Source organism: Stylophora pistillata, chromosome 6, assembly GCF_964205215.1.
Source record: "Stylophora pistillata chromosome 6, jaStyPist1.2, whole genome shotgun sequence".
Lineage (NCBI taxonomy): Eukaryota > Metazoa > Cnidaria > Anthozoa > Scleractinia > Pocilloporidae > Stylophora > Stylophora pistillata.
The window spans coordinates 13,724,759-13,746,630 of record NC_142524.1 but is presented as its reverse complement, the minus strand read 5'-3'; the positions used below and the strand labels follow the sequence as shown (position 1 = coordinate 13,746,630).

The 21,872-nt window shown below is 37.7% G+C and overlaps 1 protein-coding gene and 1 pseudogene across 1 annotated transcript in view; one reads left to right on the top strand and one right to left on the bottom strand.

The window, feature by feature from the left end:
• LOC111326508 (uncharacterized) overlaps positions 1 to 12,620 on the bottom strand; it is a 34,788-nt gene extending 22,168 nt beyond the window's left edge. The window contains 17 exon segments of the mRNA XM_022930518.2: positions 159 to 455; positions 1,013 to 1,303; positions 2,725 to 2,921; positions 3,334 to 3,490; positions 3,940 to 4,024; positions 4,391 to 4,623; positions 4,845 to 4,976; positions 5,441 to 5,525; positions 5,932 to 6,167; positions 6,537 to 6,668; positions 6,964 to 7,562; positions 8,844 to 9,036; positions 9,215 to 9,505; positions 9,858 to 10,054; positions 10,497 to 10,647; positions 10,835 to 10,873; positions 12,467 to 12,620. Of these exon segments, the coding sequence (XP_022786253.2) occupies positions 159 to 455; positions 1,013 to 1,303; positions 2,725 to 2,921; positions 3,334 to 3,490; positions 3,940 to 4,024; positions 4,391 to 4,623; positions 4,845 to 4,976; positions 5,441 to 5,525; positions 5,932 to 6,167; positions 6,537 to 6,668; positions 6,964 to 7,562; positions 8,844 to 9,036; positions 9,215 to 9,505; positions 9,858 to 10,054; positions 10,497 to 10,647; positions 10,835 to 10,873; positions 12,467 to 12,518 (3,367 nt within the window). The 5' untranslated portion in view covers positions 12,519 to 12,620.
• Positions 12,621 to 15,002: 2,382 nt separating this feature from the next.
• Positions 15,003 to 16,585, top strand: LOC111319870 (uncharacterized; annotated as a pseudogene).
• The last annotated feature ends 5,287 nt before the right edge of the window (positions 16,586 to 21,872 follow it).

The following is a 21,872-nucleotide window of genomic DNA, read 5'->3' as shown; positions in this document are numbered from 1 at the left end:
TAATATTTTTAAAGTTAGAGAAACGAGAAGTTGATTTATCCATAGATAGGAACTAATATAGCCTTGTGCTAAATATTGGTGTCTCCTATCAGTGCCTATTCGTAACTGTTGTGAACGAGGATCTGCTACTAACATCTCAGGATTTAATTGGTCCTTACCCTTGGTTTCGTAGAGATATGGAGATCGAGGCCCCTCCCCTTTAGAAGTAAATGCTACTACTGAAATCTTGTAACGACGGCCTGGCTGTACTCCACCTAGTACAACCTGTGACTCGTCAGCGTTACTCGTATTAACAGATGTCTCCGACGAGTAGTAATAGTCAGCGTCTTTGTAGTAGACTTTGTATCCCAGAAGTCGACCATTGGCGTATTGGTGAGGGAGTGGATCCCACTCGACCAAGAATTCATTCAATCCATGGTTTGCCGCATGTGTGTTTGACGGAGCTCGGCTGGGAACTGCAAAATGCAGATCGGCATGACTGTTATCATTTATCAGCGTAAGTGGTTAGTATCTTTTGAACGAAAAACTAATAAATGACCTCCATGCTGATATGCACCTGTTACATACCAAACATAAGAGGACGTTAAAACATGTTAAGAGCATCATCAACTCATTCGTTTTTGTTTTTTTTTTCTTCCCGCAGTTTGACTATTTATATGCCTGAGAAAATATATATCTGTTTTGAAATAGATATTTTTTCAAGTAGTTGAAGAGTTTATATTTCCTTAGAAATGATGAGATGTGTGCCATTATGCTCTACTTTAGAACGACATCTTTCATCGCTATTTGGGGTAGTTTCTTATTATTTTATCATTATTATTTCCTTTAAGGGAGACCTAAAAGTGGCGAGAGCTCAGCTTCTTTCCATCCCTCAGGCGAAGCAGGCTTGTGGAAATCCTGTTAGATACGTGTATTACGTATCGCACTTATTAAACGGAGAGGAAATCGAAGATTTCTCTTTGTTAATTGCCATATGGATTCCAACTTAAAAGAATATCACGAGGGAACTTACCACCCTCTGCCGTCTTCATTGACACAGTTTTGCTGGAATATGTAATATTTCCGTCACTGGCAGTCACAGCTAAAACTGTGACATTATAAGATGTGTATCCCTTGAGACGGTTGGTGTAATAAGAGTTATTGTAGCTGCTGACTTGGAACAATGTGCTGACATCAGAAACCTCCTTGAACCTCACCAAATAATGATTGATCGAAGAAGCTAATGGAAAGTTTGACCACCGCACAGTGGCTGACGATGATGTTATAGTGTCCACTGTTGCATTCCAGGAGGATATTGGTTTGGCTGTTAAATCAGAGCACACATTCACACCAAGTATTAAACAGATGGTTGAATAAAATGATAGTTACACCAATCGATTGATAAATGTAAATACGAAAAGGGTAAGGGGACACAGAATCTTGCTTACAACACCCTTGAACTGAACTCGGTTTTTTCGTTTTCTTCAAAATAGATGTCCCACTCCCAGCTAATCATTCTAAATTCTTAGTTAGACCTCCTGCATTTTTCTGGCTCTGCTAAGTTTCTCTTTGGTTTTGGTTTGTTTTACTTTGTTTGTTTGTTTGTTTGCTTTTTTAAGCAATCGCATTAAGGCAAAAAAAAATCTCTCAATATGATAACCCTCAATATTAAAAACTGGATCATTGGATAATGCAATTAAAGACTTTTTATTGGCTTAGCCATTATGGTATATGAGCCAATATTCCATAATCTAAAATCTGTACATTGTAACACCTAGTTTCTTCTTACAGAATAAAGTCGAGGAGATTTGTCTAAAATCTTGGGGGCGTTTTTTTTTTTATAAAACAATTATTCCACTCGCGCTTGTTGGATATGAGATGATTATAGCCAACTCGGCGCTACGCGCCTCGTTGGCTATCTATCATCTCATATCCAACAAGCGAGAGTGGAATAATTGTTAAATTGCCTATCAATAAAGAAAGAAAAAAAACAGATGACAAACACAGTCTTTAATAAGATTAGAGAAGAAACGGCCTCTTCCTGTTAACCTAAATTCCCAGTTTTCGAAATGGTACATCAACATTTATTGATCCGTAGCTTTTTTTTTCGGGGCACAAAATTCAGTTTTTAAAATTAAGATAAATAATCAAGGAAATTATGTTGACCAAATTCAAAACAGTTCCTCGATTTCTATCGATCCATAGCCTTCGCCTGGATTCAAATCTAGTTCGCGAAAAGGTAGATCATGATAAATATTGAAACGAAGATCGAATCATACTAGAGTTATGTCCTTTTTGGGATTTCTTTAAAGTAGAAGACCCACTTCCAACTCCTTACCCTAAATGTCAAATTAGACCTGATGCACTATTTGTCTAGGTTTCCATTTGGTTTTGTTTCTTTTGTTTGAATTAAGCAATCACATTAAGGTCAAATCGATCTCCTAATATGACAACCTTTAAAAAAGCTCAGAAGATAAACAATCGCTTCCTGGTGACCAAAATTCACGGCTTTTTTCTAAAAGGTACGTCAATATTTATCGATCCATTTTTTTTTTTGAGGGGAGGTAGGGGGGGTGGGGGAATACAACGGAATAAAATACAGTTCCTAAAATTTAGATAGATAATCAAAAAAATTACGTTGACCCAAAATAGTTCCTCGATTTCTATCGATTTACAGATTTTGCCTGGATTAAAAGCGAGTAAGCGAAAAAGAAGATGAATGTTGAAACAAAGATCGAATCATACCGGAATTATATCCTTGTTTTGAGAATATGTATGGAATGCTAACCGCGCTCCATCTATACTGTAGGGATATGTCAACTGTTATGCGGTTTGAGGAACCAAAGGGAATTTCCAGTGAAGCACCGTATGGAAGCGAAGACTGACAGCCCTCTTGGTCAAACAGTGTGGTTCCATCTTCATGAAAGACCTTGACATACTCGCTATAAAGTTACCAATAAGGTAACAAAGCAAAAAAGGCGTCGTGAGGGAAGAAATTGTTTAGAAATGCTCACGTTATCAACAAAGATTCCTTTGTAAGGAAACTCTTTTTCTGTAGTTATGCATTGTTAATGAAATATGTCCGCTTGTAATAGACTGCTTACAGACTCTTAATTTTACTATTAATTTCACACTTTTAACCCGAGGCTTTTAGCCTTTTATACCTTTAATGGCACAAGTGTGATATATTTTTTAATACATACTTCTGTTGGGTCTAGACATCGACTGGGACATAGTCTCGTCTCCTGCTCCAGTTGCTATGTGACATCAAGGATTTGATTTCTTTTTATTCATTTAAATTATTTATAGTTGTACGAGTGCAATGAATTCAAGGAGTTCTAGCAAGGCTAATACCTGCAATATCTTAGGTATACTCTTTGGAGAGACAGCGATGCATATGATTGTCTCAACCCCGCGTTACCAATTGTCCAAATGCAATGCGTCTCGTCTTCGTTCCCAGTGTTAGCAAGGTGCACCACTCCAGAAGATTTGTTTAAAACTCCGCCACAACCTAAACAGTATTGAAATGCGCTATCCTTGTCCAACAACTTAACTCAAATATTTAAATTGTGGGCATCTAGTAAAGTGGCAGTGATCATAATCAGCCAGTTTCGCACTCGAGCCAAGAAGCCCATATTGGCACAAAAATAGCCCGGTTTTCATATTTTGAGTTGACGTAAAGCAATATCCCCTAAGATTATAGGCTGGTTTATCGACGCTTAATCCCTGTGTTTCGGAAAATTTGCCAGTTTTCGAGCATGCCAGATTGGGTTCGTACTCGTCATTTGTATTTGTGAGCACTGTGCACTTTTTTGGGGATCCCATTGGTGACTCCCTCATTCACTAGATATATGCTTATCTACTCTCTCGTTATTTATTTACTTTTTTCATATATATACTGAAAGTAAATGAGGAGTTATGGTAGATTCGGCTCAATTCCGTCTTCCATGCAAGCCATACCTGGGCAGTTTCCATCGCTTACTTTGACATCATCAATAGCAATATCACTTGTGTATGACGTCCCTCTAATCCCCTCAAATGTCAACTAAAGAGGCAGATAAGAAAAAAGAAAAAAAGAGGTTAAAAAAATTAAACTAAAACTATCACACGAGTCGTGTATTTCCTTTATTATGTAAAAAAGCCACTAGACTGATATGAGTCCATCGCAAAAAAAATGTTCTGTCACTTTTTATATACCTTTGTATATATTTATTGCATATATATTCAATAGACCTGATTAATTTCTATTGAAAAGCTAGTGATTACAAATTATCCTAGTTTATCTGGGTGCATGACCTCTGAAGTCAAAAGCAGTTTGGATTTCATGTGACGCAAACGCAAAATATTTTTAGGTGGAAAACTGGACGGGTAATATTTAGATAATCTATCGAGTAAACACGTGTTAACTTACAACATTGTTCAAGTGCAAAGTTTTGGTCACTTTTTTCCAATAAAAACCCTGATTTCCTGACTTGGTAAATATTTTGTCATTTCCATTGAAGACATTTAGCGTCCCCATATGTGCTCCATACATGTGATAGTAGAACGTAAGGCAAGAAGATGATTTTCCACTAGGCACTGAAAGTTTGAGCTTTGCATTATCACCCGTCGACTGATATGACGCCTCAGTATACATATACATTCCTGTAAAATAATAAAAATAAGGTATGGTTACTTCTGGTTGATGAATTAATTGAAAAGATGTTTTGAAATGCATGGTTTGTTAGAGAATAACCGGTCTTTGGAAACGCAAGAGGCGTGCAATAATTTTTACGCGCTGAAGCTACAGATGTTTGTCTTTTTTTGGGATTGCTCATTGCGACTGACTAGTTGATAATTAAATTTCTCAACTAAAGCTTGCAAACCTGTTCCACTCCGATCTGATGAAGGCCCTGTGCCCGATGATGGCGTGGAACCAGAACCAAGCCTCCAGTCAAAGACATCTGACTTGGATTGGCTCCACCAAAGGCACAACCCATTGTCAAAGCTACATGACACTGGAAGAAAAAGATAATTAAATTGAATTTTCTCCGATTTAAGATTAAGCACCCCTGCTATAATGACCTCGCGCGAGGTGATAGCGAGATATGACGCAATCCTTGACCAATCTGAGTGCGCACATTTATATAATCACCGGAACAATTTATATCAAAACGGAATATTATCCAACTATATAAATTAAAATCAGTTTTTCGAGAAGAGCTGTATCGTTAATTTTTAAGTGATATCTTTGTATCTGTTAGCTAACTACCATTACAAAATCATGGCCCCTCAGGCTTCAATGTTTATGTATGTGACCAGCAAAAAGATTCCCCGTTAGCTAAGAAAAGGGTCTAATTTGAGAATTCTTGTCGTCAAGGATTTCTTGGTACCGCTTTGTGATTCCATGTCGATCAGCAAAATTCTCATTACAAACAAACAAGCAAAAAAAAAACTCAACCTAAATGATTATACCATTTACCTGGACAGTTTCCTTCGGTTATCAGTATTTGATCAATGGCGATATCACCCGTATAAGAACTACCCCGTACTCCTTCAAATGTAATCTGTAAGAAAGGCGTACCAAATATTCAACAGTCAGCATTCATATTTATGATCAGAAATAGTTAGTACTTTTCATTGTTACTTATTACGTTATCTTTCAAATGAAATCCCTGAGGTATTTACTAACTGGTTAATATTTTTGAAAGGTATCTGCAGTTTTTAGCAACGAAAGTCTTGAGAAGCTAAATTAAAATTTTTGTTACATGACCTTTAACTTCTCAAAATTGAAATTCTTCTTCATTTAATGTCATTTTATTTCTCTCCAAGTAATTTTTTCCTTGATTGGAGAACTAGATCCCGTAGCTGATACGATATATTTTTTATGCTGTTAAGTTTTCGATTCCTTAAGCAGCTGGCAGTTAGAATATTTTGCGTTAACTCATTGTTAAGAAACCAGACATCACTTGCCTCGCTCTCAAGGTGTAAGCTTTTTTCCACGATCATCCATCTGTTTCCCTGATTTCCTGACACGTTAAATACTGTGTCATTACCATTGTAGACATTAAGACTTCCTGCGAAAGCTCCATACATATGATAGTAGAATGAAAGACACGCTTTCTTCCCTTTGTTTGGGACTGTGACCACGATTTGTGCCTTTTCTCCAGGTTTTCTTGGCGAGGACGCCTCGATGTACATATACTTTCCTGAAGCAGTCATAGAAACATGTAAGACATCCTTGAATACCAAAAATAAAGAGTAATGCAACAACCTTTTGTCAAGCAACAGAAGCGGGAGAAATAGATGTACTGAGATGAAAGTGATCGATCGCGAAAGCAAAGGCCAAGCAAGTGTTTTGTTAAGTCACAAACGAGCACACGAACGAGGTGGAATACAATTATTCAGGTAGTTAATTAATGCTAATGCATTAATTCATTACCTGCATATTTGAGCATTATTCTTCTTTTAAAACAAGATCGGACGTCAAATATCAACTTCAACGAAATTATGCAATCTAAAAAGAAATATCGTCAACGCTAAAAAAAAATTTATTTAATTTTAAGATTATGTCTAACCTGATCCTCCCTGACCAAAGCTGGGACCTGTTGAAGAGGAAGGCGTTGAACCTGATCCAAGCGTCCAATCAAAATCATCGAATGATAACTGCCTCCATCCAGAACACAAACCATTGTCAAAGCTGCAGGAAACTAGTACAGTTGGAGAAAATGGTAAAAATTGTTCAAGTTAAGTATGCAACATTTTTTCTTCAATTGCCTCTTTCCGTCGAGGCGGGTCTGGTGTGTAGAAGTAATAAAAAGCCTTTAAGATAATCATAGATAATAAAAGTAGCCCCGTAGATAAAGGTTGTAAGGATTATTATCACCTTCACAGTTCCCGTAGAGCTCTCCTTTTTTATTTAAAGTTTATGGATTTTGAAAATTTATAAATTGTGTATTCTCCTTGTAAAATGAATGGTCTACAGCAGAAACAGGCCATACTCACTTAAAGAAACCGATGACTGATTATGTGGCTGTATTGTGTTTGGTGGAACCACCTTATACATATTGGCCTGTACCCAAGAATCCAAGGCCCGCACTTTGGCGTAGACGCCATACTTATAAGCTTGAGCGCATCCGTATCCCCAGCTGGTGATACCCTCAAGATACCAGGTGCCATTGAACTCGCACACCAGCGGTCCACCGCTATCGCCCTGGCAGGTATCAATCCCACCTTGATCTAGGCCGGCACATAGCATTGAGTCGTCGATTTTTCCAGGATAAACATCTGAACAACGTTGTTTGGACACCAGCGGCACAGACGCTTGCATTAGGGTATTCGGTTGGTATCCTCCTGAGTACAAATCTCCCCAACCTGTTATCCAGCATGTTTCATTTAAGTCAACGGGGAGAATATTTTTTATATCTGGCAAGCAGACTAGTCCGACGCCTACTCCAAGTACTACAGGTTTTTCGAGATACAGTAGAGCAATGTCGTTACTATACGTTTTCGGAATTTGGTAATTCTCGTGGACTATGATTTTGGAGACGGTGATGTCTTGTTCAGTCCCAACGCTTCCACTGGTCCTGTAATGGGCTCCCACCCTGCACGTAAGAAACGGAAAATTAGTCTAGCTCATTGATCACGGTTTGAGTTTATCCTAAGCTAAATTATTTATGATAATTTATTAATTATGATATTTTTCTATTTCATAAGGCTTAGGTTTGGTTAGTGAGTAGTTGAGGTCTGTGTAAGAGCAAACATGATTTTTGAGAGGCATACCCCTGTTCTCTTCACTGGATTACGGATAATTGGGTGTATGGGAATGGTTTTTTACGTCATTTGCTATGATAAAGTTTATAACGCTCAGTTAGAATGTAGTCTTACGTAGGGTATAAAAAATGAAACATAGCTAACACTCGTATGGTGTATATAGTTCCTTGTATAAAAACCAAACAGAACAAAACAGATATGATGAAACTCACAAATATATCTAAACTGGCATGACTGTTGAAATTAATACAAATCATGACGATGTCAGAGCGACTGCGATCATGCTGAGGTCTATTGCGGTCAGCTCATCATGGCGATTTCCGGTCATCGCAGTGAAGCAAGGCTTAGATATTGCATTGACCGTCTTTCGAGTAAACTAAACTAAGAGCTTCCTCTGATATCCTTTCCGATGCGTTGAGTTGAAGGCCACATCAGTCATAGCAGCCAAGTGTTGCGGCGCTGCCATCCTCACTAATCTTCTTGTACCTGTAAATTCGGCTGTGGTTCATTCATAAAATACATGCCTTCAGCAGTTTTCTATTATTTCGTGAAAAAAACTTGCGCGTTTTTATGAGGGTACAATTCGGCTGGATTTCATTTAACATTTCACGTTCAGATTCCGTATTAAGACTAAGTCCTTTAGAAAAAAGTGTTAAATTCGACACGCCGAACTATTTCAGTTTGCGAACTTTTGCAGTTTGTGAACTTTAATAGTTTGACAATTCTGACAGCTTTAGTTTAATTCAACCAATCAGATACATGTAGCTTGAATCTAACGAAGATTCTGATTGGCTTTTTTTCGTTTGCTCTATGAAAGAATAGAGCATGCTGAGGGCAATGTTGTTCGCTCTGGAAATATAGTTTGTTTTAAAAATCGAAAGTAAAGCGTGGGTAATTTGACGAAATCTTTATCATAAAACAAATAACGACGCCTCGACTGTGCTCTGTTCTATTGCAAAGCACTTAGGAAGCGGAAAGAGCACTCAAGGAGTTGGGAGAAGCACTCGATTACATTTTGTGTTTCCCCTTACACTTCTTTCGTGCTCTAGCCGCTTCCTACGTGCTTTAAAATTAAACAGACCACAGTCAAGGCTTCTCTATTTGTTAATTACCTTATTTTGAGGTTAGCTGCCGATTTCCATTGAACGCAGTGAGCTGCTGTGAGTACCCTGTATGGATCCACTAATGATCCGCCACAGAATTGTCTTTCTTGCTCTCTCAGCATAACCTGCCAAGGCCAGCTGTTTCTATTCGCAACTGTGCCACCGACGATGCGCGTCGAACTGGGTCGAGCTCCGCATAGCACTAGGGATAGAATTAAGGAAAACATGATAGTTTATCATGGTCGTTGCGACATTCTGTAGACTGTTTTAAGCGGCAGTGAGGACTTAAGAAATAATTGATTAAGGCGCTCAGGTATGGCAATGCCTGCTGTGTACCTGTCTCAGACTTAAAGTTTGAAGTTTACCCAAATATCCCATACCTTTCGAAGTAGTAAGAATGCTTTGTGAACTCATATATGGCTGCCCATTGTTATCAACTCCATAAACGACCACACGATACTTTGTAGAAGGTTTGAGTCGCTTTATGACTGATGTTGTGGTATTTGCTGGAACAGTATGGACGTCTAGTGGAACGCCATCCATGCTTTTAACCTCAATGATGTAAAAATTTGCTTGATGATTTACGTTTGCATCGAGGCTAGTCCATTGAAGTGTAGCACCAGAGGAGTCAGGGTTTGATACAGATATATTCCATCCCGAGACAGTAACGGCTACGAAAGAAAGGTTTATCAGTATCAACCATTATCATTCTGCTGCATCGACATTTTAGTGTTTTCCTCCATTATTGTTCGCCTCTGGCAGAGTCACTTGTTCTCATTGATGTGGTCTTTTCGTTCTTGTTACCCAATCAACGACAGTGACAGTAGTAAAAGTAGTAGTCGTCGGTTTTGTAGAAGTAATATTGTAGTGGTAGTAGGAGTAACATGATATAAATAGCAGTAGTAGAAATAGTAGTAGTATTAGACTAGCAGTTGTAGTAGTAGTAGTTGTAGGAAAAATAACTTTGTAACTTGAAAAATAGATAAGAAAGAAAAAAATATGTGGCTGCTGAAATAAACTTACCTGAGGTTGGGCTCTGCATTAAACTGACGTACTCTACTTTGATACTACTGCTTGAACTGCCTGTGTACACTTGAATTGATATGTTATTGGACAAACCAAAATGCACATCAAAGAGGATTTCTGGGGCAAATTGTTCATTGCAGCCATTATGATATAAAACATCAGTGCCGTTTCCATCGGTAATCTTAACGTAATCGCTAAAACATTGGAAAGGAATCATTCAAAAGATTAGCGAATATGTTGAGGGAAAAAAACGAACATTTCATCCAACTTTCATCTGAAATGGTGCGTCTAGGGTTTGTAAATTTAAGCTTATTATTGATCTGGTTTATTATTAAATAGAGGACAAGACCAGATTGTTTTAGAAGTTGGCTATTTGTTAGCAATTTAATTGACAAACAAATGGTTGGTGAATGAGAATACAGTGTGTGTGAAACGGTAAAAATTGCAAAAATAAGAGGGAAAGGTTGAAAGAAAATTGAAGTGCCAAATAATCCAATAAAGTTGTAATGATAACACAATTAGTTATATTGAATAAAAACCACCAAGATAGAGTACTGATTCCAAAATGAAAAGATTCATGTTAAACAACGTATCAGCTACTCCTGAAAAATAAATAAAGAAACCTATTCTGTCTACCTGCAGTATCTGAGATTTATTTCTTGCACAGATAATACGGCTATGGCGTTAGGCATACCACTCGTGATTCTTAGATGACATTGGAGATGATGGTAGTTGTTTGGCGAATATTGTATTTCTCCAAAAGCCTCTCGGAAAGTTTGAGAACAATCTAGTTTGGATAGACAAGAGGCAATAAAAGGTTATTCCTGCTCACTTCATGAATTATTTTCGAGCATATCAGTTTGTTCCGTTTTTGCTTTTTCAAGTACTTTTGCGTTGGTAAAGTAATCAGCTAAAACTGGGGTTAGTTTCCGGGGTGCACAAAGGCAGTTGTTTCACGAGATCTGTCTACTTACTGTGCTCAGCGCCAGTCAGCAGGGCAAAAGATATCAAAACTACAAAGAACAAAAATTCAAACCAATCAGTTACCTTGATGAACGTTCAGTAATTTGCGTCATATCCACAACTGACATTAATACATAACAATAATACGCTGAGGAAAGATGCGTGACGGTATCACATCATCTTCAATATTGATTTTTATTAGAGTGTGATTACTCAGATTGTTGATTCATTATCGCATCAGATCATTGTTACATTTACGGTGCGAGGGGATTGGATTTTGCAATGGCAAGGAGATCGCATTTTAATCTAACCTTCTCCCAAGCAAAAACTCGGATTACGGAATTAAGCTTCAAATACTCTTCTTGGTTCTGTAAACATTTCCACAAAATTAACATGGAAAATATCATTTTGAAAGTTGCTGTTCGAAAACGGCTAGAAATATCTTTTATCAGCAAAGGTACGCCATGTGCCTCACAAAAGGTCGAGAAGGTGGCGCACTGCTTTTTCAGATATGCAGAAGACAACCACAGAGCTGATTGTCGCAACGCCTACAGAGCAACATGTCTACGCGTGTTATGATTCAGCCGCCAAAAATAAGTTGTTTGATAAATAATCATCTAATGTGGACTTTGCGAATAAAATTCTAAAGGTTTTAAAAAAATTTAAATATGCTCTTTCCTTTCTTCTATTTCAAAAGGAAAGCAACATCAATGATTTTCATTGCGTGCGAGGAGAGAGGAATCAATGAATTTCATGTATGAGTTACTTGAATTGTCTGGTTCTTACAGGAGTTAATTAACTTCCTGAAGCATAACATCATCACGTATAATTGTTATTTTGTCCTTATTCAAGAAAGACACCTTGCTAGTCGTTAATGCACTTAATGTATTCATTGAGACTTCGAATGATTTACAGAATTTTTTAGCTTAAAAAAAACCAATCAAATAATGTATATCATGAATTCGAAGGGGAGACCAATGAAGCAGTCTCAAAAATTTATTGTAGGGTCCAACTACCCGTTACCGCCTCCAGCCAAGTTTTAAATGGGCAAAGTTGACTAAGCATTAATTTTCGAGCATTTTGAATTACAATTTATCATTATCAATAGAGATTGACGTCATAAGGTTAGTTTTCAGCTGACTAAGCTTCATATACGTGTAAGTATAAAGTTTTTCAAAACAGTACTGCAAGGACATTAATCTTACAAAATTCAATATCAGCTCATTTAAGCCAGTTTATCCTGTGCCTGTTTTGTACATGTGACAATGATTTCGACGACAGTTTATTCTATGGAACAGAAAAATAGTCGAAAGAATGCTATATCCATATTGTTTGACATTTTGTTCTCACAGTGCCACTTAACGTTGACAATCATCTTCCGACTTTCTGCTGAACTATAAATGAGCAAGTATAATCTACAATGACTTTATTTTTCTTTCGTCCGATGACAAATATCACCGACTTTGATCGCACGATAAACCAACAAAGTTCTCTTAATGGATCAAACTTGGCTAGCATGCTACGACGAATAAAGGTTTTGATAACTGCATAATGTTAGTTGAAGATTCCGCTTATAGGCGAGCAGTTCATTTAGTCAAGTCATGAGCAAACTGACCAGTTATTAGTAAATATTGGAGACTCACTGCTTGTTACGACGCAAATAATGGAAGGGGAAATGGTCTTTCCTGAGCCCATCCTCGCAAGTTCTAGTTAGTTCTTCTCATAGCCAATGTCAAACGCTAAAGACTACCACCCCACTTGGCCAAATGAAAAGTTTTTGTGCTCCCGTATCCGCTGAGATGACGTAGTATTTTAAGTAGACCAATAGAAACTGCTAAAAGCAAATATGCTGACAATCACGACCATACAGGCAAATGAACGATCGATTGTGTCAGTTAAGGGCTGATAGTTTCTAAAGAAACTGTTTGGGGCTACGTCGGTGGGGGTAAAGAAATAATTTGAATATATCAACAAAGTTGAAAAGGTAAATTGGCCACCGTTACGATTATAAAAGCTGACGTTTCGAGCGTTAGCCCTTCGTCGGAGCGAATAGAGGAATTGTGGGTTGTGTGTGCTTTTAAAGGCAGAAAATGGAGCTACGTTATTGGTGGGAACATGGCAACGAGAAAAACACGAATAAATTAATGGAATGAAAAGCGTTCGTTAATGCCTGTGGGATTTAGACTGCCGGTTTGAAAGATGAGCTTTTGTTCAAAAGTTTTACGGCTTTCCGTGCTACCTAAGTGCAAGGAAAGACCGCAGATTGCCATATGTTGCTTAGAATGATTAGGTAAATTAAAATGTCTAGCGACTGGTTTCGATGTGTCCTTATCATTCCCCTCCACGTCGCGAAGGTGTTCTCGGAATCGGTCACCTAGTCTTCTGCCTGTTTCGCCGATGTAAATCTTTTTGCAATAAGTGCAAGTTATGCAGTAGATTACATTGGCGGAGGTGCACGTGAAGTGATCGGTGGTCTTAATGGATCGTTTGGGTCCCGATATTTTCTCAGTGCTGTGAATGAAAGGACGAAACGTCAGCTTTTATAATCGTAACGGTGGCCAATTTACCTTTTCCTCTTTTTTGATATGTTCAAATTAATTGTGTCAGTTAGTCGCATATGCGGCCAAAGAGCTGCCTCTTTTGCAGAAATCGTATACGAAATTACTTCGAGCAGAATTCCCGTAAAGCGCTTTTTTGACAACAGGATTAAAAAAGTCATTAGATATATTGACTTGTTGCGCACGCTGGTTTTCTTTTTTTTTTTTTTTTCTGCTTTTTAATTTTTAATCTCGATCATTTGCATTTCCTAGGGCATGTCGGCAGCTTATGGTTCGATCTCAGCACACGAAAAGGATCGCTTTGATGCGAAAATAAAGATAGTAGCCAAGGGATTTGAGATTTGTCATTTTCTTAAAGGCTGATGGTAACATTCGTGTAGGATGCCAATTGAGCTAAAAGACTTTTTAACATATGGGTTGATATACATGGTAACCTTAATTCCTCTTTAATTCCGATGCGCAGCATCTGTGTCAATTTCGTAACGTTTCTTGTGATTCTTAATAGGACACCTTGTTTACACCCAAACTGGGCTAACAGACACCGTTCATACGAAAACTACGTTATCTAGAACAGGCGATGTACCATAATATCACTAGGGTAAAAGTGAAAGAGTTTTAGAAATATCCGAAATAAAACTTGTTTTGCATTAGGCACAAAGATATGAGACTGCGCGATCTGCTTTAAGTTGGTATGGTAAATGTTCATAGCTTAGCTAGTTGGTCAACGTAGACTAAGCTTTGGAGCCTGCATACACTTGATACTTTGAAGGTCTAGCGCTTATAAATCATTCTCGGTATGCGAAACCGACGCTGCTGTTTACAATATAGGGACGCAGTGTTTGTGGCGCGCATGTGAAAGAACCTGCAATTATTTGTAGAGGTAGACATCTATAAAGGCTGTGCGCGTCATCTATAGACTTTAGACTTACCGGTTTTAAAAGCGCAGGCGTAAATGGGGAAACAGCCTTTGGATGGACACCATGAAACTCCAAGCAAGAGTATAATGTAAAGATTTAGCCGAGCCTAAAAGCGGAGCTCCCAATAAGTGAAAATTTTGCAATAAAACTTCTTTACCTGTATTAAAAATTTTTAGCCAAAAATTCATTCAGTATAGATTAAACCCATTGACACTTACGCATAACACGTGCCTGTGAAAAGTCAAAATTTTGGAGAAACCAAGAAAGCAAACACAATCCGCAGTAAATTTTTAAAATCATCTTTTCCAAGAAACAAGCTCCAGTGAAAGAAGACTAATTAAAGAACTTATTTCCGACGAAAAAAGCGATAGGTGCCTATTACGCCTTAACTCAACTATCAAGATGAAAGATAAAAATCGCTAAATATTTTCGCATGTGTGCAAATGGGCATGTGGATCATATTTCAAAATGGAATATGCGAATTTGTCCGTGGGTCAAGAGACCTCAAGTTCCATGGAATCCATCAATAGGAAGCAAGACTAAAATGGCCAAGAAATATTTCGGGACGACAGATTTATTCAAAAAAGTTTTTGATTTGCTGTTATAAGCGAAAAACGTACGAATTTCTTATGTGTACAAAGCCCACGCAGTAAAATTTATCAAGGTTAGATCGTTGTTTACATGTGATTGAGAACACCTTAGAGTTCACTCAGAACTTGAAAATAAGTCTTCGGTTGATGCAGTTTTTCTGTCACTTCTTCAAACAGAATGAATCTTCTTCATTGCTTATGCAACGTTATATCGCCTGGTGTTTAGAAATGCTACGGTGGACAATATTACGCTGGATTTCCTATTACGGAACAAACGATTTTAAGCTAAAATCTCGAGAGTTAGCTATGCGACCTATTCTGTCAGCCACACAGACCTACAATTTTGCCCTCGCCAAATGGCTAGATGACAAACTAAAACCTCTCGCCACAAATCAGTATATGATAAGCGACACCTTTGAGTTCGTGAACGAGATCCACGAAATGGTTATTAACAGTGGAGATATTCTGGTTTCCTATGATGTTTCTTCATTATTTACCAACGTACCCTTGAAGGAGACTATACAACTACTTGCCGATAAGGCTTTCATTAATAATTGGTTTATTGAAACATACCATCTTAATCTCAATAAGCTGTATCTTGTCGATCTTCTTAGCGCGGCAACTAAGGACCAACTTTTCACGTTTAACGGCCAGCCATATGAACAGATCGACGGAGTTGCTCTGGGCTCCCCCCCTTGGTCCTCTGTTAGTCAACGCTTTTATGTGCAGCATCGAAGAAACCCTGGAACGTGAAGGCAAAATGCCTACGTACTACAAGAGATTTGTTGATGATACATTGACCATTATGCCGAACAAAGCATCAGCAGACAATTTCCTCGACATTTTAAACCAGTGCCATTCCTCTATTAAGTTTACCATGGTGACGGAGAGTAACAGCATGTTCCCTTTTTTTGGCACCCGGCTGCTCAACAAACGTACACATGTTGAGACCAAGGTGTACGTCAAACCTACAAATACGGGGCTTTTACTACATTACAAGAGCCATGTAGATGATCGTTACAAACGTGGGTTATTAAAAACTATGCTTGATCGTGCATTTCGACTTTCATCTAATTGGCGTTATTTCTCTGAAGAATGCGATCGACTTAAATCAGTATTTTCTCGTTTGAAATATCCTGATAATCTAGTCCATTCTACCATTTCACGGTTTGTTGCCGCCAAAGTATCTGATCAACCAGTTTCCTTACCTGCTGTCAGCGATCGATCGGACCCCATTCGCGTTGTCCTACTGTATAAAGATTAGGCATCCGCTGATATTGTTCGTGCCCAACTTAAAGATCTAAGTCATAGGATCCAGACGACCTTGCAACCTGTATTTGTTAGCCAGAAGATTGGTCGAGACCTCAAATTGTGAGAAGCTAAGCCGCCGATTGTGAACCAACAGTGCCTTGTTTACAAAATTTCAATGTGACCTGTGCGATGCAGGTTATGTTGGTTTCACACGCCGTCATCTACACCAACGTATTGAAGAACATAAAAACTCCTTTTCGTCAATTGGCAAACATTTTTGCGACAAACATTCTTTGACTCCAAAGGATCTTACAAAGAACTTCAGCACCTTAATGAAGTGCACGAACAAATTTGACTGTCTCGTCTATGAGATGTTTTTTATTCACAAGCTAAGACCTACTCTCAATGTACAGTCTGATTCAATTCGTGCTAAGGTTTTTAATTAGCTTTTTACTAGCCCTTTTTTTTGTAGTTTTATCGTTTGTTTACACCAGCAAAAATTTTTATATTTCGTACGTGTGTATATACATATATTTAATGTATTTCATTTCATTCACTTGACAATGACCGAAGCACGGTCGAAACGTCATGTTTTACCGTTGATTTTTCTCGTCAAAAGTTTTTAGAAACCCTTGCTTATAAGATTCTCCAAGATGTATCAACAATACAAAGCTTTTAAAAGACTTCTTCTGACGTCATCTTCATCTTTCTGCGGTTTGCCACAAAAAGGAAAAATTCTCAAGCATTGATAAAGAAGTGTTGGTGTATATCCCAAAGTATGGTTTCATACCTGACCTTCGCATGTTAGGAGCGTTTAACGCAGCAAAACCTTTTTTATGATGATGATAATTGTTTTTTTTATAAATCAAGGGAGCTCTCAAACCAAAGTGAATTAAACGGGTGGAATAAAGTAAAGTGTTTTCTTAAAAAAATGGCAGTAAGAAATATCGTTTTCTTCTTGCAATTTTACCGGTTTGCTATCTACGTATTTGTAAAACTGTTCAGGGTGCTCCTTAGAATAACACCACATGGGCACATATGTCTGATGCAACAAATAAGGACCAAATGTGCTCCAGTCAACTGCAACTCCGTAATGAAAGAGGAAGTGATTGGCTTTTACTTCCAACATGGCTACGCGTTGCGTAAGTTAATTGCATCAAATATCGGCTCGTGTACAACCTGACGTGCGCCAAATAAGCTTGGTATCTGAAGACTTGTTTGAATTTTAAGTCGCAGCGGTCAGAAAACTAAAATATGTTTTCTATCGTCTTTGAAATGCTGAAGAACGAGGTGGAAGCTTGACTTAACTAAAGCAGTTGTGATTATCTCTTACACTATCCTTTGCCCTTAGATGAAGTTCTTTACAATTTATGATGAGCAATACTTGTATTTCGACCAGTATCTAATAGACCCCCCGTATTTTTACAGAGAAACGTATATTAAATGAATAAAGAATCGTATGATGTCACGCACGGTTGGAGCTTTTCTCGGAATCGGGGCCGGAAGTTGTAGACTAGTCATCCTTGACATTTCAATACCAAAGCCCTAAGAAAAAAACGCATCCGAAACCGATAGGGAACTGTTGTAAAACGTAACTGTTAATTTTATTTAAATCCTGGACAGAAATTTACAATTTAATGAAAATTTGGCTCGGGATAAAGATTAATTGTTTTCTCCTCAACTTTAATAGCACACTATCAAAGATATAACTATGTTGGCATTCCAGCTGAGGCATATCTCAATGTACGGACTGATAGACCTTTGTTGACTGAGATTTTTGTTGTGAATTCCTATAAAAAAGGCACCCCAAGAAACAGTGCAGTTTGTCAAAATTCTACATCTCAAGGCAAAAGGATCAAACGAGTTCCATCCTTCTCAGTGCCTTTTTCGATGATTTATTTCAAGCGTATTCGAAATCATCAGCATAAAGAAAACTTTTTTTCTAACACAATTACCTCTGAACACCCCCTAACCTGCTTCGTCAAAGACAAAAATACGTGGACGATAGGAATAACCAAGTCATGATTATATTTCAGTCGGTAAATTGTGCGTTATATAATCTTCAGAAAAGTCATGGAACGCGCCTATGAGGCTGACAAAATACTACAGTGATAAATGAGCATCTGACTTTGATATAGGTATTACTTAAAAGAGTGCAATGGTATATATGGCTCTACTGAGGTACTGAAAGAAACCTTACATTTTTTCTGAGTTTCTATCATCACGAGCCATGCACTTCGACAGTTAGCTATAGGCTTGTTCTGCTTCAGTTCCTACCACGCCACATTTCAATTTAGCGTCTTTAACGCAGCCAAAAAAAATTCAGAAGTAATCTTTAGCAAATGGTGGATGAGGAGAATGGTTTTAATTTGTTCAAACAATGTACATTGAAAAACGTCAGATATCGGTCTAAGCTTGTTTTAATTACACCTTATGAAACATCCATACGATCTCAATTGTCGTTTAAATCTTTAATGCGAATGTTCTCACTCACCATTTGTCAGAGGTAGAAGCGTCAACCACAGATTCATCCTCTCGGTAACCTTTTTGCCAACGTTGGATCAAGATTAAGAGGAGGCTTTTTACGTTAAAAATTTCACTCCGTTGTCTTTCTAGCTAGCAGACCAAGAAGATTCTGGCTCAATATAACCAAGCTACCTATTGAATATTTACTTGACAGTAATGCGCATATTTTTATGGTGTGATCAAGAATGTGAATATTTTGGAACAAAGCGATGGAATAATATATTTATAAACACAAAAAAAAGGTTTCGTAAGTATTCATGTATATGACTCTAAGATATAATCTCATATTAATCTAGATTAGCTTGACAGCTATCAATCTATAATCTATTAATCAATCTGAAAGCATGCTACAATGGTATACTTCCGTCGGTTTCCTGAGTTACTTTGAAAGTTCTGTGCATTTTCTTTTGCTCAGGTAAATCAGAAAAGTATTATTAAACAATTTTTCAGTCTAATGAATATCATTTCAATCCAGTTGTTGTCGTCTCGATGCAGTTTTGAATGATTTTAGAAATCAGTTCAAGAAACAAAACATGATCGAAACCATTACGAATCAAGACTTTGACCATATCAGTTGACAAATGTGCTAGCTTCTTAACTGATATAGCTATTTTTTTAAGTAGAGCTTGACACCCGTAGATAATTTTTCTTCAACAAATTTTAATCTACTCCAAAAACGTTGAAAAAGACCAAAGTTCCAAAACAGTGCTGGTTCCATTGGATACTGTAGTTTTACATTTTAAAACACGGAAAATAACTAATCGCATTGCTAGTGGCTGTAATGGTTTTCTGTCGTTAACTGAGAGCACGATATATATTTATTAATGGTTTGGTTCATTCATTCTTTAATAATTCGACAATTATTCGCCAAAGGCGGAATCGTCGAGGGACCGGATTACTCAATATTATTATCCAACTACACCTAGATGAGTACAAATAACGCCATAGACGAGTACAAATATCACGCGGTATTTGTACTTGTCTATTGTAGTACCGGTTAAACAGGTTTTCTCGCATCGTGCAAGCGAAGAATTGGATTGTAGTTACGAAAAAAAAAGTGACGGACAATTTGTATCATATTTCCGACGACGAAAAGTCAGAATGACTGGCAAACATAGATCCAAGTTCATTAGATCAATCGAACGAAGAAGAACTGCTTGACAACCAGAAAATTTCTTCATCTAATGAAGAAAATAGAAACAGCAGCACAACAACGCGCTTCCGCTTCGCATACTTCTGTCACGCACTCCCTGTAAATAAACATCCGCGAAATTCGCCCGCACTGAAATAACAGTTTGGCGTGTTGGATAATAATTAACTTATTAGACGTTTTGTTGTGTAGTATCGCTGAGTATTTTTACTCGTTATTTGTATTTTGACTCACCCTACGGGCTCGTCAAAATACGGCACAACTCGTAAAAATACTCAGCGATACTACACAACAAAACGTCTAATAAGATATATTTATTTTCGAACTACACTTCGTAAAGTCAAAATAACGACCAAGACGGGTAAAAATATCATGCTGTATTTGTACTCAATAGTCCATAGAACAGGTTAGACAGGATCTCTCGCACCGCGCAAGCGACGAATTGAATTGAAGTTAACAAAAAAAAAATGGCGGACATTAAATGATTTTTCTGACGACGAAGAGTCGGAATGGCTGGTGAGCATTGATCCAAGTTTATTAGATAAATGAACGAAGACAAGCAGTTAGACGAAGATGAAGTTTCATCATTTATTGAAGAAATAGAAGCAGCAACACTACAACGTGTCAATTCTCATACTTCTGTCATGCACATCTCATAAATAAAGATCCGCGAAATTCGCCCGCTTTGAAATAATCAAATGGCGTGTTGGTTAATAAATAACCTATGAGACGTAAAGGTGTGTCGTATTGCTGAGTATTTTTACTCGTTACTTTTATTTTGACACGCCCTATGGGCTCGTGAATATACGGCACAACTCGTAAAAATACTCAGATATTACACAACAAAACGTCTCATAAGATATATGCGTTATTAACCAAGCGTGAGGTGGAGATGGCTGGATATTGGCCGAGTTATTTTTTCTTTTTTTTTTTGTATTTCTTTTTGGTCTCTCAATTCCATTAGGCACATGGAGAAAGCTATGAGTACGCCGATGTGTGTCGTGTAGAGAATACAAAAATATCATGGACAGAAGTCTTCTTAAGGACCATAGGGTCAATCAATGTATCAACCGAGCAAGCAAATGTTTACACTGCAGAGCGGAAGTAATTTACAGTGTTTTGAAGGTAAAATTAGAACATTTCATGGGGATAGCAAAGGTTTTTGTCTGTTGATATTTTATGAAGGCAAACTTCGTTTACATTACATATGATGTACGATCCTCGCAGTAGATAGCGCCAACTGGCCTGCTCCCAGTTGGCTTGTTAGCTCAATTGGTAGAGCGCTGCACTAGTATCGCAGAGGTCAGTGGTTCGAATCCCGTACAGGCCTGATTTTTTTCAGGTCTGATTTTCGCTATTGCTTAAATAGCGCTATCTACTGCGAGGATCGTACATCATATGTATCTAATACCGCAGTTCAAAATATATGAACTTCATATATTTCATTGTATCTCATTTATCACTTTCACGGGTTTATTACGAATCAACTTAACGGCCTGCTCCCAGTTGGCTTGTTAGCTCAATTGGTAGAGCTCTGCACTAGTATCGCAGAGGTCAGTGGTTCGAATCCCGTACAGGCCTGATTTTTTTCAGGTCTGATTTTCGCTATTGCTTAAATAGTGCTATCTACTGCGAGGATCGTACATCATATGTATCTAATACCGCAGTTCAAAATATATGAACTTCATATATTTCATTGTATTTCGTTTACATTGTTTTATATTTGTGCCATAACCACGTTGACTTGTAGTATTTACCAAACAAATTAAATGGGGATTTAAGAAATAATTTTTTTCAGTAATAATTAGTGAAGCCTGTTCCATTATGACTGCAAATGCGGGCATTTAACGCCCGATTTGAAAATGGCTGACTCATGGCCGTTTGATTTGAGATTGTGCCCTAAACTTAAAAGTTATCTTTGATTTATCGCTGTACAAGTTCCATATTTCATTACTTGACGAAAGTGAAATAATCAGATAGATAGATTATGATGTCGGAGATCTAAATCATGCTGGTGTGACGGGTAATTTTCACGTTGATGAAATGTCATCTGTATT